The 14,627-nt window shown below is 41.7% G+C and overlaps 1 protein-coding gene across 1 annotated transcript in view; it reads right to left on the reverse strand.

Annotated features, from left to right (window-relative positions):
- Positions 1 to 14,627, reverse strand: part of LOC146813095 (putative DBH-like monooxygenase protein 2) — a 786,120-nt gene that overhangs the window by 553,102 nt on the left and 218,391 nt on the right. The window contains exon 6 of the mRNA XM_085620073.1: positions 14,154 to 14,256. Coding sequence (XP_085476199.1) covers positions 14,154 to 14,256 — 103 coding nt within the window. The remainder of the gene's footprint in view (positions 1 to 14,153; positions 14,257 to 14,627) is intronic.

Genomic DNA, 14,627 nt, shown 5'->3' on the forward strand with positions numbered 1-14,627 from the left:
ATGGTTAGTGCTGTAGAAAGAAAAATTAGGACATGTTTCAAGTGTGATCTCAAATATCTTCCTGTTATATTTCAACAGGAGCAGCCTGTCAGTTGATGCCTTTGTGTTCTACTGCAGCTTCCCAGAGTGTTCTAAAGAACAACTAGAGCGCAGTCTTCCTTATGACAAAATTATGGCACACCTGAAGCCATCTTGATTGGAATAAACTGGTAACTCTTAAAACATTTAATTTAAAAAGGAACCAAATTAGGGGGTTCATTTTGTCATAGAAATTATGGTTAGTGCTGTAGAAAGAAAAATGTGGACATGTTTTAAGTGAGATCTCAAATCCTCTTCTATTTCATTAGAAAATTCTGACATGCAGACTGAAACAATCACTTCCATGTCCATCAGTAGTCTTCCAGTTAACACCCTGGTGAGCAGTAGCTTTACTACAGTTATCTAATAAACAACTACAGTGCTAACATTCTGAATTTATGGCAAATGTGTGACACATCTGAATGCTTTTTTGATGGAATCAAATTACCAAACTGAAAGCATTTTCTACTGAGGAAACTGCAGTAAATGAGGAAATTAGGAAACTTCATAACAAATAAGTCTCCCAAGATGGCCACTAGAGAAGAAAGAGCCCAAATATAGCACAAATATCACCCAGATGTAGCCCACATATAGCCCAATGACATAAGTGTGCAAGCCACTTTTTATTTTTAGTTTTTCTGCAGTTTTATATAGTGCAGACTGGTCAGGTGTCCGAGTGTTACATCTTGCTTGGACCCCTTATTGCGTATTTTGCACGAAGTACATGAGATTGATCTTGCGAAACATTGAAGTTTACGATTCTGTTAACCTGAAGTTGCTCTGAACCGGGCATTGTAACACTCATTTTTACCTACTGGTTTTAATTAATTCTCACTGTATTGTTTTAGGAAAGAGGATATACTGTTTTTATGTACACTTTTATGATCTATGTTTCTAAATCAGATCGAATAAAGTTTAATTAATTCTATGGCAGGATGGAGGTGAGGATTATGCATATCTTTCCTCACTTAATTTGCATAGCAGTTCAAAGAAAATGTAACACAACAATCATTAAACAAAAGACTACACAACCCATGAACCATTAGGGGGCTAGTCTCCAAGGCAACTATAGTCCAATCATATCACAGTCCATCGTATATAATATTGTGACGTCCCTTCCGTTTCCTCTTTCTTCACTGCTCGTCAGTTAAGTGCAATCTTTACATTGTTGGCTTAATCTGACGTTGTTGCTGTTTGTATAGCAGTTTCTTGTGCACGTTATTAGCAATATTGCCTTGGTATTGTTTCATATTCCCTGCGCTGCAGGCTCTTGCCCGAGAGCATTCTCCCCTCGCAGTTTCTCCCGCTGTGCGTTCTGCGCACGGTCAGATCCTGTCAGGCGTGTCTGGTCCGAGTGAGGCAGCTCCGTCAAACACTCCCGCTGGTTTTACATGCATTTGGGAATCCGGTCACTCCTTTAGTGTCCGCTTGATTCCCGACCAACCCTCGCATAATTTTGACACCGCTACGCGGTAATTTCCCCACCCGCCCACGGTAATTGGTATTGCGTCTCAGTCTATTCTTATTACAGCTTCGGGGAAAGCCCAGCTGTTGGAGCGCCGGCGAGGGGGCTGACTTAGGGATTTTAAGGGCATTTGTTCTGTGCTCACACCCACTGCTATCATGTCTTCTCCAGAAAACTATTTTGACTCCTCCTACCAGGAAGTGGAGGAGGAATGGTCCCCCAACTTCTCCCTCCAGCAGTGGACCAAGCCCTCTCTCTGGCTATTTCTAGGGCGCTGGCTCCTCTTGGGGATCACGTTGATAAGCTGGTGAAAAGCATCCCTGAGGTGTTCAGTGACCCAGATCTAGTGGTGGCGAGTCCCAGTAGCTCCCAGATGGGTAATAAAAGGGCCGTTAAGCATAACGTGGGGCACTTGGAAGGATTTGATAAACTTAAGGAGACCTTCCTCAAGAGTGCGCAAATGCTAAAACATGCACCCTGCCTGGAGGAGGAGCAGTCCGGAGAAAATTGCAACGCTGTCACCACTATTGTAGACCCTGGCGGTAGGTTTCCCTTAGAGGGAGAGGGTGTATCGGAGGACGATTTCTCCTCCGATGAGGATAAGAACTCTGGGCGTCCCTGGCATCCAGAGTCCCACTCCTCCAAGGACTTCCCTGAGTCCTGGATAAAGGATTCACCATTCTTTTTTATTGGTCTCACCACAAGTGAAACAGACAAATGTCCACCCCAGACGCATTTCGATCGCACACAGATATCTTGATCACATGATGCTCCGGTGACGACTCACCACTCAAATATATGATGTGACCAGTCAAAACACATGACTGGTCACTCAACAGTGCAAGGATAGAGATAACAGACTCATGACTTTAGTTGATGGTTGTAAAACAGGCTCACACGTAGAATTGATATACAATGTGCGCACAAAAATTCATAGATATTTAAAAGCTGTTGATGAAAAATATATAATGGCTTGCCCAAGATAAAACTAGTAAAATATTTTGAATTGTTCGAAGGAGATCTTAAGACCATGCTATGTGCAGTGTACTGTCTCAGATAACATGATATATATCGATGCACAAAATAAAACTGGTAACAGGGCACCATGACAGGGAAATTCATGGTCAGTGCCAATAAATAATGAAGTGCAATTTTACCCAACAGTCTAAAATCTCCTTAGCAAAAATTCCACTAGAATAGCATCACAATGCATTCAGTATACTTGGCGCGTACAAAGAGTAAAAACATTTTGTTATTTCATCCAACACACCTGTGCAAATGTGCAAAAAGTGCCAAAAAGATATTTGCTCCCCCAGTATACACTAGCATATACAAAAAAGATTGTAGTGGAGCTGTGCAAAAGGTGCAATCATACTTAAGAAAAACAACCTTAGATTGCTATTAAAGTACCTGTGCTAAATATAGTAAAGTGACAGTGCCAGATTCTGCAGTACAGACAATATGACAATCTTCAATATGATCCAATTTAAGAAAATCTTAAAAAATAGTAAAACCTACTAGAAAAAGTGTAAACGTAGTTGGGAAGAAAGGAAGAGACAATGAGTCAGGGATACACAAGTGTCAGCCATATAGCACTAAAAACAGATCCAAAATAAAGCTAACAATGCTATAGGAAATGTTGTAAGTCCTCGATTGTGTTAAGCCCATTGGGCATCTTGGTATCGAGAGTCATGATAAAGAAGGACTCCAAGTGTCGCAACTTCCTTTCTCTGTTGCTGTTGCCCCCTCGGATGGAAATAGGGACCGGCCAATCACAGAATATTGTAACTCACTGACTTTGTTCTGGTGAATAGCTTTGAAATGCCGAGCAACTGGATAATTAGGGTCAGAATTAGTTATTGTTTGCAAGTGCTGTAAAATCCTGTTGAACACCAGGAGCTTGGTGCTGCCTAAGTATTTAAGGTGACATGTGCACTCAAGCAAATATACTGCATACTCTGTACGACATGTATAATGTTCTGTCAATGGTACAGGAGTGACACTGAAAGCTGGCAAATATTCAGACCTGTTGACCCCAAATTTTCAGGCACGGCAAGATGAACATTTGGAAAAAATAGATTTAGAAAGCCAAGTGGATTTGGGTAGCAATTCAGGACTTGATTTAACCAGAGCATCCCTCATAGAGTGTGCTCTCCTGAAAGTAATGGCAGGAACTGTTGGCAAAAGAGAATTCAAAGTTAAATCAGTCAGCACAATAGGCCAATGTGCATATATAATCTTGCATACATAATCTTGCGGATTTGATTTTCCTGCTTTATAAAAGTTGTTATAAGTGTGATTGGTTGTGTCTCAATAGTTACATCATCACTTGAAGGCTCCACTACCCTTCCAAGATCACGTTCACTCTTAGTTTTCAGATAGAACTTGCGTGGCTGGAAATTAGCCTTATCCAAGGCTATTTGTAAATCATGTAACTTGTACCCACGTGCTGGGAAACAATCAAGGGCCTCTGATTGGCACTGTTTTAGATCAGACTCTAAACTACAGATACGACGTAGGTGAAGAAATTCGCAATACAGTATACTGCGTATTAATTGCTGGGGTGGGAGCTGGTAGCATGTAATGTAGAGTTTCCAGCGGTACTCTTCCTATGCAATTTGGTATGAATGCTATTGTCACAAATATACACTTCCACATCAAGAAATTCTACCCTGTGCTCACTCATAGTGGCTGTGAAGTGCAAATTGAGTTGGTTGTCATTGATAGATGTTATAAATTGCATTGCTGTCTGCGTAGTGCCATTCCATACAATAAATACATCGTCAATGTACCTTCAAAAGTATTTGATATGGGTGCATCAAAGGTCTTTATGGAGTGTCCTGAGGATGTGCTCCTCCCACCATCCCACCAGTAAACAGGCATAGCTGGGAGAGAAGCATGCCCCCATTGCCACCCCACGCAATTGTTGGTACAAAATTTTGTTAAACAGGAACAGATTGTTATTAAGGCACACATCACTTATAGTCAAAAGCATACAAATATGATCATGGAAACAAATAGCACGGTCACTGAGAACATATGTCACTGCCTCCAGTCCATCAGTATGGTGGATACTTGTGTAAAGAGAAGCTATGTCCATCGCAATTAACAAGTAATCAGGATGCCACTCGACTTCAGTGAGTTTACACAAAAAATCTCCTGTGTCCTTGATGAAGGAGGGCAGACTGATCATATGTGTCTGAAGGAAAAAATCTACATACTTGGACACCGCTTCTAGAACACTGTTCCTGGCTGAGATAATGGGTCTGCCCAAAACAGGGGATGTCCCATTGGGCACTTTGGGAATGAAATATAGAATTGGAATTGTAGGGAGGTCATTTCTCAAGACATGACATTTGTTTTTAGATAAGAGACCTTGTCTTTTCCATTGCTGGAGATGTTTAAAGACTTTGTCTTTCACTGAGTTCAAATGTAAGCGAGTAACAATCCAATAGCAATTAGTGTCAGGGAGATGGCGTTGTGCTTCAGATAAATAGTCAGTCCGTGGACAGAGCACAATATTTTGCATTTCCGCTTTTGTCAGTGTGGTATCCGTGAGGTTAATGATGGTATTGTCCTCCTGGAGATTTATTATCTCCACCTCCTTGCTGCTCTTCCCCTGTTTGAAGTGCGTAATGCATTGCCGGCGCCTCTCCCTCCGGCATTGACACTTGCTGTTTCTACTTTGTTTTGGGGATTACGTGAGCGTAATGTTTGACGCCTGTCCATGATTAAAAATCAACTCCTCCGCTGGATTGTAACTTGTTTCAACCCTGGAATGTGATGTAGATGCTCTGCTTTCGTCAGAATCCAGAATCACTTTTTGAAGTTAGAGAATTTGCGTCTATTTCCTCTGGCACAATGCTGTTCTATACAAATATATATGTACTGGGAAAAAAGCTGAGCTCATGTGTGTCCAACCCACCCCATAAGGGCTTTTTCAATTAGTTTTTCACATCTCCAGAATGATTCCCGAGCCCAGTAATAAAAGATGCACATTTAGTGACTTTTTGTGGGGAAACAGCCATCACATCGCATGTGTTACAATGCATGCAAATACAACGCGGTCTAAACTATGGAATAGTATCATTTACTATTCCAACACCTTCCCTACTGTTGCAGACACTGGAGTTGGAATAGCAAATTATACTATTCCTAAATCCAGCGCGCCCCATAGAGCAAGCTGTTGTAATGACCACGTTGTAATCGCATGCGTTGTAAACGCATGCCATGTAAAAGGCTATATTCGTTTTTGTGGTTCACCCTACAAAAGTTTGTGGCTGTTGCTTGACCAGGGTTCACACCCCAGCCAACCAAGAACCCAATTTCTCACAAGGAAAACATGAGGCAAAACGCAACTCAGGATAGGGTGAGGAAAATTGTAAGCATGTTAGTTTTTTATCAGCAATAACAGTTATACCTGCTAAAACTCTTTTTGTTTTATCCCTACACACTCTCTTCAATTGCAATATTGTCTAAAGTGTAAGATTTGTACTCTATAATTGACATATTAATATGATCAGTTGCCGAATTTTATGTATTTATTTCACGAGCCTGGATGATTATCCTGCACTGCAAAACTCCCACTTCACACATCTCACTTAGATGAGGGAGAAGCACCAGGTTTCTGATGGTGCTCCAAAAACCAGAAAAGTTAAAGAAAAGTTAAAGGAATATCAAAAGAGGTAACTTTAACTTTAAAACAACACAGTAGATGTCACACTTCTATAAGTGTGGTGTTAATCCACATTTTATATATCCTCATTTTTTTAGTTCATGGAAGCTCTCTGAAGCAGTGAGTGGTGGGGCTGACCTATCCCTATTTGCAATTTGTTGCTCACTTTGCCTTTAATATTAATGTGCATCCTATCTCACATCCAATGTACCCCGCTCTTTACAAGTGTACTGCTACATTTCATGATTTAATACACTTGTCAATCTGTCACACAGCAAAAGAACAGGGCAATGAGCTAGCCAGTGACAAGAGCTGCCTTCCCATTCAGGTATCAGCTTGTAAGAGCACTGGACTCTGCTGGGGCTTCTTTTCTGTTCAGTGTAGAAAGTAATGAACAACTTGATCTTCCTCCCCTGAGCTCTCAAAGTGGGGACACAAAGTGGAGTTTATCCCAGATCATTATGTTAGTTGACTGCTTCAAAGATTGTACAATCCTAATCTGTTATCAAAAACTGTGCTACTTCAGAAAAACCTTTTGTTATACAGTTTCAAATAAGTTTTTAACTTGTATCTAATGCCTGTGTCACTTCCTTGATGACTGGGCATTTTATGTTCCTGCTGCTAGTCCACAGATGATGTCTTTTGGGAGGGTCGTCTGGTGGTATTAGCTCACCCCTCTCACACAACACTAAAGCTCCCTCACAGCTTGACAACGGAGTAAATAAAATATATGTAATCATATACTCTTGTATAGCTAGCTGTACATAGAAAGGGAGAAGGATGGCTTAGCCATCTGGACATGCTCCTCGCACCCTTCAAGTTGAAGGACTTGTTTAAAGACCTCAGCACACGGTTAGCTGTTTGGAAGGGCCATGAAGTAGCAGACCTCTAGATTACTCAACATCTATAGCTCATGTCTTTTAAATGACATAAAGATAAGACCCTATATCACATAAAACATGATTTGGAATCGCCATTCTAGAAAGGAAATGATGTTCATACTGATGGTTAGCAGTAATGCTCCAGTTGGGTTTTCCTTCTAGTTCTTGTCAAGCCTGTGCTGCAACCATACAATTACCCTATCAAAAAGGTGGAAGGGAAGTCTAGGGGCCTACCTATGTTATTGCCTACCTTCTCAAAAGTTGCCTCTCCCTCTGCCAGTGGTATTGAGGGTTTGTTAGTTTGGTCCCCTGAATTACTATTAAAGAGACATTTCAGGTTGATTATACAGTAGATGTGAAAACAAAGCAGCATCTTCATCGTTTACACCCAGAATAAACACTCCAAGTGGACCTAATGGGTTATTTGCAACAGAAACCTCAGTGGGACCTCAAATATCTTAAAGAATATGTTGATTCTTATTAAAGGAGTCAATATTCCCAGAATTCTTTGAACAAATACTTTGTTCAGTTGAACTGTTTTCAATGTAGATGCACATTTTAAAATTATATAACTCCAATCTACCTTTCTAATGTCTGCCATATCGAGGCCTCCGCCTGTCCTCATGTCAGGAAGCTTAGAAAAATATCTAATGTGTATGCTTATGCACTTGCCAAAACTCAGGTTCTCGCTATTGCTGGCATGGAAAAACATGTGGGCACCTTCCCTATTGCATCTAATTCCCTCCATTGCCTATGTCATTGCCATAGCTAATGGAACCCAAAAATGACGGGGTACTCGGCATATGGATAGTTATGCAGTTGTGCCGGGCTAAGTATTCTATACAACATAATTCAGGAAATGCCTTTGATTATCAAATAACTGGACCTTTTTAAGAGTCTGACTGTCTCTGCTCAGATTGCTCTTTGTTTGAAGCTTCCCTAATGTGTCAGGTATACACATTACTATTAACCCTTTGTTGACTGGAGCAGAGGTAAGCATAGTTATTTACAGACCAATTTCAAGGACCCTTGGCCATTCAAGGTATTCGCTATCACAATCCCATGATGCTATTGAGAGGGGGGTTTCCGACCAGAACACAGTTTGGGGGACTGTGCCCTGGTTTCAGCTGCACCATAATAGGAACATGACCAAACAATATAAATATTGAGCAAACCAACTAGCAGGGATTGATTGTTACGATTCTACTTTAATGATTTAATGTAACAGTTCACTATTGTCCAGGATGTTGTACAGTGATATATGGGTCTTAAGCTTTTCAAGGTTTAAGGACCATGTCTAATATAACGTGGATTTAGGTTCCACATGGCACACAGAAGAAGTTATTTGTCAGATTGTGAGAAACCAGGACCCTTTTGCAGTGTCCCCCTTTTGCCCCCATTTTGACTGCTCGGTGCTGGTTTCCCAACTCTAATTGTGCCTTGGGCACTGCTAACCTGTCCCAGGGCCTGTGCTCTGTTTAAAAGTACATGGTTAGGTATAATTAGAATTGGCAGTGACAGACCCCTGTAAGTCCCAAGTATATAATAAGGCAAGGAGGTTTAGATGCCCAGTAGATTCCCTGCACTAGAGAGTGCTCTACTGTGGTGTCTGCTGACATTTTAAAAGCCAGTCCTGCCCTACAGGCTGCCTTTAACTTGTAATTCTATGCAAACTCTACTTTGGAAATAAAGGTACTTGCAAAATCATAATCTACCTTATCTTTACATGTAGGTGTCCAAGGGGTAGGATACCATGTAACTATAAGCAGGGACGTTATAAAAGCTGTTGTATAAGCCCTGGTGACAGAGGAATAGCCCAATTTATTTTACCCCATTGTAGATAATGAGCTCTAAAAGTTAAAATTGGAATATTTTATTTAAGTATAAATATTGACAGGCGCGAGCTAAAAATATCACTTAAGGACTTAAAATGATGGTCATGATAAATCCAACAACTTGCCACTGTTAGATTTATAACAGAAATAAGTTATTAAACTTTATTTTCTGTAAGCCAAAATCCAGCCTTCCAGATGCCCTCTCCTGATTGGCTAGTCTCTGCCAGGCTGAGCTAAGCTGTCTTAATGAGGTGTGAAGTAGCTTACTAGAGAGACAATGGATTTCTTGTGTGAGGAGAACTGCAGCTTCAGAAGCTACAGGAAGGAAAGTACAGTGGCCAAACTGGTTTTCAAAGGGAATCCTTCTGGAAGAAGTGACAGCGGTTTGGTTCAGTTATGAGCAACTTTTGTGAAAAGCTCCATAAGCTGACCAGGTGCATTGTGGAAGTTGTAGTGCCAGACCCCAAGAAGCAAGCCAGCACATCTGAAACATGTGCTGGTGCTGTGCACCACTTTCCTGCATCAGGAAACACTACTAAAAGTAAGTGTAAAGAACTCTTGACTTTTGTTTTTTGTTGTTTTGGTGTCTATTTGTTCATACATAGATAATCTATGTTTATAAATTATTGTTGGATTTTGTTGTGTGTTGTCTCACTTATTTAATGTATTGGTGTTTCTAAATGCTTTGCACACCTGTCTCCTAAGTTAAGCCTTGCTGCTTGTTGCCAGCTCTCAAGGGTTAAGCAAGGGATTAATTTATTGAGACCTTAAGTGAACCTTTTATTGTTTTTGTGGCATAATTACTAGCGGTCAGTCTCTACTTATCACTACTAATAAATCACTTTCCAACACAGATGAAGCATATTTCTGTAAATTTCAAATCGATATAAGTATTGGCTTATGATTTTTGTCAAGTTTCTAGTTGTGTCCAGTAGTGCTTTCAGAGAAAAATAATGAAAATTATCCCTTTAGAAGCATAGGACCCCTGCACGAGTAGTAAACCTTTAAATAACATCGCATCTTCACTTAACTGGGACTCTTGTTAGGCCGTAATGTTTTTAAGCAACAGCTGGATATGTAGGGCAATAATTCTATGCTTTTCTTCAGGTGTTGTCCTATGTCAAGTTTTATTGTTCTTCTGGAAATAGCTTTTTACATTTATCTCAGATTTTCTACTGAGTCCACGTAATTTTCATACACACATTAATTCTTGTTCTGATCTGTAAGATAGAAGGCCAATGTGATTCATTTTAATCAATTTAGTATCTATGATCCAGAGATGATTGAAGTCCATGACAAAGTTATGAACTGGAGCTGTCTAACAACAAGATCAGTCAGTGCCACCTGGTTTCTTGACTAATTTGCTGTTAAAAGTCCTGCTTTAACACATGCTACTGAAAGAAGAAAATGGGCAAATATAAGATTGGGTGGGTCAAACAACCAAGGCACTATGATTTGCATGAATGGTCCTTTAACAGCAAGCTAAAGAGGTGAACAATTTTCTCCAAATAACTGAGACAGGAATAGGAAGCCTATTATATTCTCATACAAAAACCTACCAAGTGATGGGCCCAATTCAAGAATTGCTTCAAAAAACATCTTTGAACTCTGAATGTAATCACATGGCCCGGTCATAACTTACTCTCTTGGGCACTTCCCTTGTGTAAGCAGTTCTATGTTCTCAACAGCAAACATAAGCCTTGGGGTCACCAATGCCAATTACCAAAAGCAAATGTTCTTGGAGCTCCTACTCAGACAATGAAGAATCGTTCAATCTTCTTAACAAGTATTTCAAAATTGCAGATTCTTGTAAGTCTGGACAAGCACTCACTTCTGTGGTAAGCCTCAACATGAAGACACTATGGCACCTCCACTTAATTAGCAGAAATCTGCAGCGAGTGCTTGCAGCGAAGATTTGGCACAGATGTTCTTTGGTCTGTTCACACTGAAAACTGTGGGCAATGTCTCTTTTCAGAAGGAGATCAAAGCTGGTAAGGCAATCTATGAAAAGCACTATACAGTCTCACTCAGCAAATTTCACAAAAAGGTCCAAAAGTCAGTATTGCTAGCTCTCCGATAACAGCCATGTGTTAGATATTAGGAAGGCTAGAGGATAAGTAAAAAGAAGCTAAGGCTCATGCAATTGCCTACTTGAGCATGAAGATTTCTGATTTGCAGACCGTGCAAAGAGTTTCAATCTTACAAGGATTGGTTATCTAGACAGGTGGAAGGGTAGTGATACTCCAAATTTAGGGCAAATTTTAGATGATGCTTTCCTATATTTCAGATTGTGAACTTTTTACTGTTTACTATGTTAGCACAAAGAATTACTGAACAGACTTAAGCAAAAAGCAACAGGTTTCAGGTATAGTGAAATTGCTCTTGTTCATCATTCATAGATCTACAGATACAGACTGCATAATACACAGGTATTTATTTTGCCAGAACATTTTTGACATGAAGGTTACTGTCTTAATCACATGCAACTATTACTGAATTGCCCCAAGATAACCATCTTTCACAATGCAGCACTCTTTCACAGGGTCAATGTAAGGGTCCTCCAGTGCGTCTTATCTGCCCTGCAGCATGCCACTCCCAGTATTAGATTATATTCTGTGAAACTGTCCTTATCTTTGGATAGGTGTATGCCAAAATATTGAAATCTCTGTCTAGATTTCTGAAATGTGCAGTCATGTCATTAGCATATTATTTCAGTCATAGACAATGAAAGTACCAAATCGGCGATACAGCACAAGTATATCACACCTTAACAATGATTAAAAACAATTAATTAAACAAATATTTACAAACTTACGTAATAACAACACTGGTATGATAGGAACATTAAAGCCATACAATACAATATTAAAAATGTTATCTAAATGGCCTGGGAGCGGGGTATTGACTAACTGGGAGTGGGCTAGGGTTGTGGGGGCAGAAATAGAGAACAATTTACCAAATTGACCAAATATTCTATAGATACTTAGCAATGGAAAAACACAATGACAGGGGATGAGTCTGCTCTACATGCCCTGCACTGGTGGACACCTAAGAGACGACATAGAGGACAATCCAATGTTTAGCTGCTTACGATAATTTGTCAAAAGAACAATAAATGATCTTCGGTTTCTTCACCCCTCTACATGCAAGACAAATGTTTCTACCTTGAGGCTGCCTTTCCATTTGGTTGTAAATGTGGTAGGGGGGATTGTACCTATTCTAAAGGGCTTTTGTGAAAGGAAGGATTCAATCCTGTCCATTTAATTCTCGAAGCAGTCAAATTGTGATGAAAACAACTCTGTGGGAGTGAAATATGTCTTCTTGGGACAGTTTAACCGAAATCCAGAAGATAACCCTTTCACCTTAAGGGGCCGATTCCGATCCTGGAAAAAATTTCCCCGTACGAATCGTATCCAGATTTTTTTCCGACCGAATCGTACAAGTGCCGTACAAACTGGCAAGTGCGATTCGTATGGGGAAAAGTCCATACGAATCGCATTGGGACAATTTCCCCACACGTCCTCGTGTCGGAAAATGTGTCCGACACGTCCCCGGACGATTTACCCTACAAATGTGAACAGTGAAGTCCGAACGCGCAAGTATTATCCGTCCCGTGCGTTCGAAGTTACAACTGTATGGAAAAAACACCGTCCGAACCAAACTCCCATAGCAACCATGGAGACATGTGCCCGCATACGCGCCGAACACCCCCCCAGCACCCGTACGTACGCTCAGAGCACCCCCCCAGCCCCTGTATGTACGTGCCGAACCCCCCCAGCCCCCGTATGTACGCGTCGAACCCCCACCCGTGTATGTACACCCCCGTATGTACGGACCGTACCCCCACCCGCTTATGTATGGAGCGTACCCCCACCCCAACAGTGTATATACGGACCGTACCCCCACCCGCGTATGTATGGAGCGTACACCCACCCCAACAGTGTATGTACGGACCGTACCCCCACCCGCGTATGTACGGAGCGTACCCCCCACCCCCGTATGTATGGAGCGTACCCCCACCCGCGTATGTATGGAGCGTACCCCCCACCCCCGTATGTACGGAGCGTACCCCCACCCCGTATGTAAGGAGCGTACCCCCCAGCACCCCGTATGTATGGAGCGTACCCCCACCCGCGTATGTACAGAGCGTACCCCCCACCCCAGTATGTACGGAGCGTACCCCCCAGCACCCCGTATGTATGGAGCGTACCCCCACCCCCGTATGTACGGTGCGGACCCCCAGCGCTACGCGCTGGGGGTACGCTCCATACATACGGGGGGCTGGGGGTCCGCACCGTACATACGGGGGGGGTACGCTCCGTACATACGGGGGGCTGGGGGGTACGGCGCGTCCATCCGCGGGGAGGCTGGGGGTACGGCGCGAACATACGGGGGGCGGGGTACGGCGCGTACCGGGCCCCCTAATCAGCTCGCATCGCCACGTACTTAGCTTTTCCGGCACTTTTTGGGTGCCGTAAAAATATTCCCATCCGGACTGCAGTCGGTACTAATCGTACTTGCTGGTACGTAAAAACATGCCTAACTCCGTCCGGACGTCACGTCCGCGGTGTCCCGGATCACATTCGGATGTATTTTACTGTCGGTCGGTGTTTTTTCTGACTCGTACGAAAGGGTGTTTCCGTACGAATCGTACTTGCAAGTTTGTAGGGTTTTTTTCCCGGGTACGAGTCGGACGGAGAAAACGCTCCGACCGACGGTTTGTACCCGGTTTTTCCAGGATCGGAATCGGCCCCTAAATGTGTGAAGAAGTTATTTATTGGAGGACTTTGGAACCACAATCTATAAGAAAATAGTTCTGGAAACTCATGAACAACTTCTCCTACATACAAGGCATCATGATGACATACAAACTAATTAAAAGACCTTCAAATATCAAAAGTGAAGTTTGCTTCAAACTAGTATTCTGCTTCAAATTGCTGAAAGGCAATTTATAGTATTGTGCATCAGTGTATTTATGTATTCGTTTTTTGCGTATCTATCCTAATTGGGCACATTTTCACTTTCCACTTTGATGTGAAATAAATGCTGTAGTGTACCCTATACAGCAAGATTTTCACACTCATGGAGTCTTGAGCGTTAGAACCAGGAATTAAGAAGCCTATAAAAGAGGCAACATCTTTGATCCCAAGTGATCTGGTCCTTTCTAAAGTAGAACATACAGTCAAGGAAAGCGATGGATCCCACACCCAAGCACCTACCGCTTTGCAACATTACGTTGTTATAGTGGATTTCTAGTCTGACGTAGTTTGGAGCAAAACCTTTACCCAGTGGGATGCCAGCGTTGCTGGGGAATGTGAATGCCTGGCAAGAAGAAAAAATCATTATAACATAAAAGGGGACAAGAAATACGCTGATCACATCACCAATGTTTAAAAGATTTGCTTAGGCATTGAGGGATCGTTTGTAAAACATGAAAACAGTAAATATGACACTTAGGCACTTTCAAATTAAAATAAATTGACACCAATATGTGACAGTTTGAATTATGTAATACAAATCTTGATACAAAGCAATGGGTGCAGAAGAGGATAGAAGTTTTTACAGTGCATAGTCAAGTTTTGGAAAAGTAGACTGCATTATATGTAAAAGTTAACAGTCAAAAGAGGATGCATTCTGGAGAGTGGTTTACAGCAAGAGTTGAACATTGAGGCGATTAGTATAGGAAAGAACTA

The sequence above is a fragment of the Triturus cristatus genome, chromosome 7 (genome assembly GCF_964204655.1).
Source record: "Triturus cristatus chromosome 7, aTriCri1.1, whole genome shotgun sequence".
Taxonomy (NCBI): domain Eukaryota; kingdom Metazoa; phylum Chordata; class Amphibia; order Caudata; family Salamandridae; genus Triturus; species Triturus cristatus.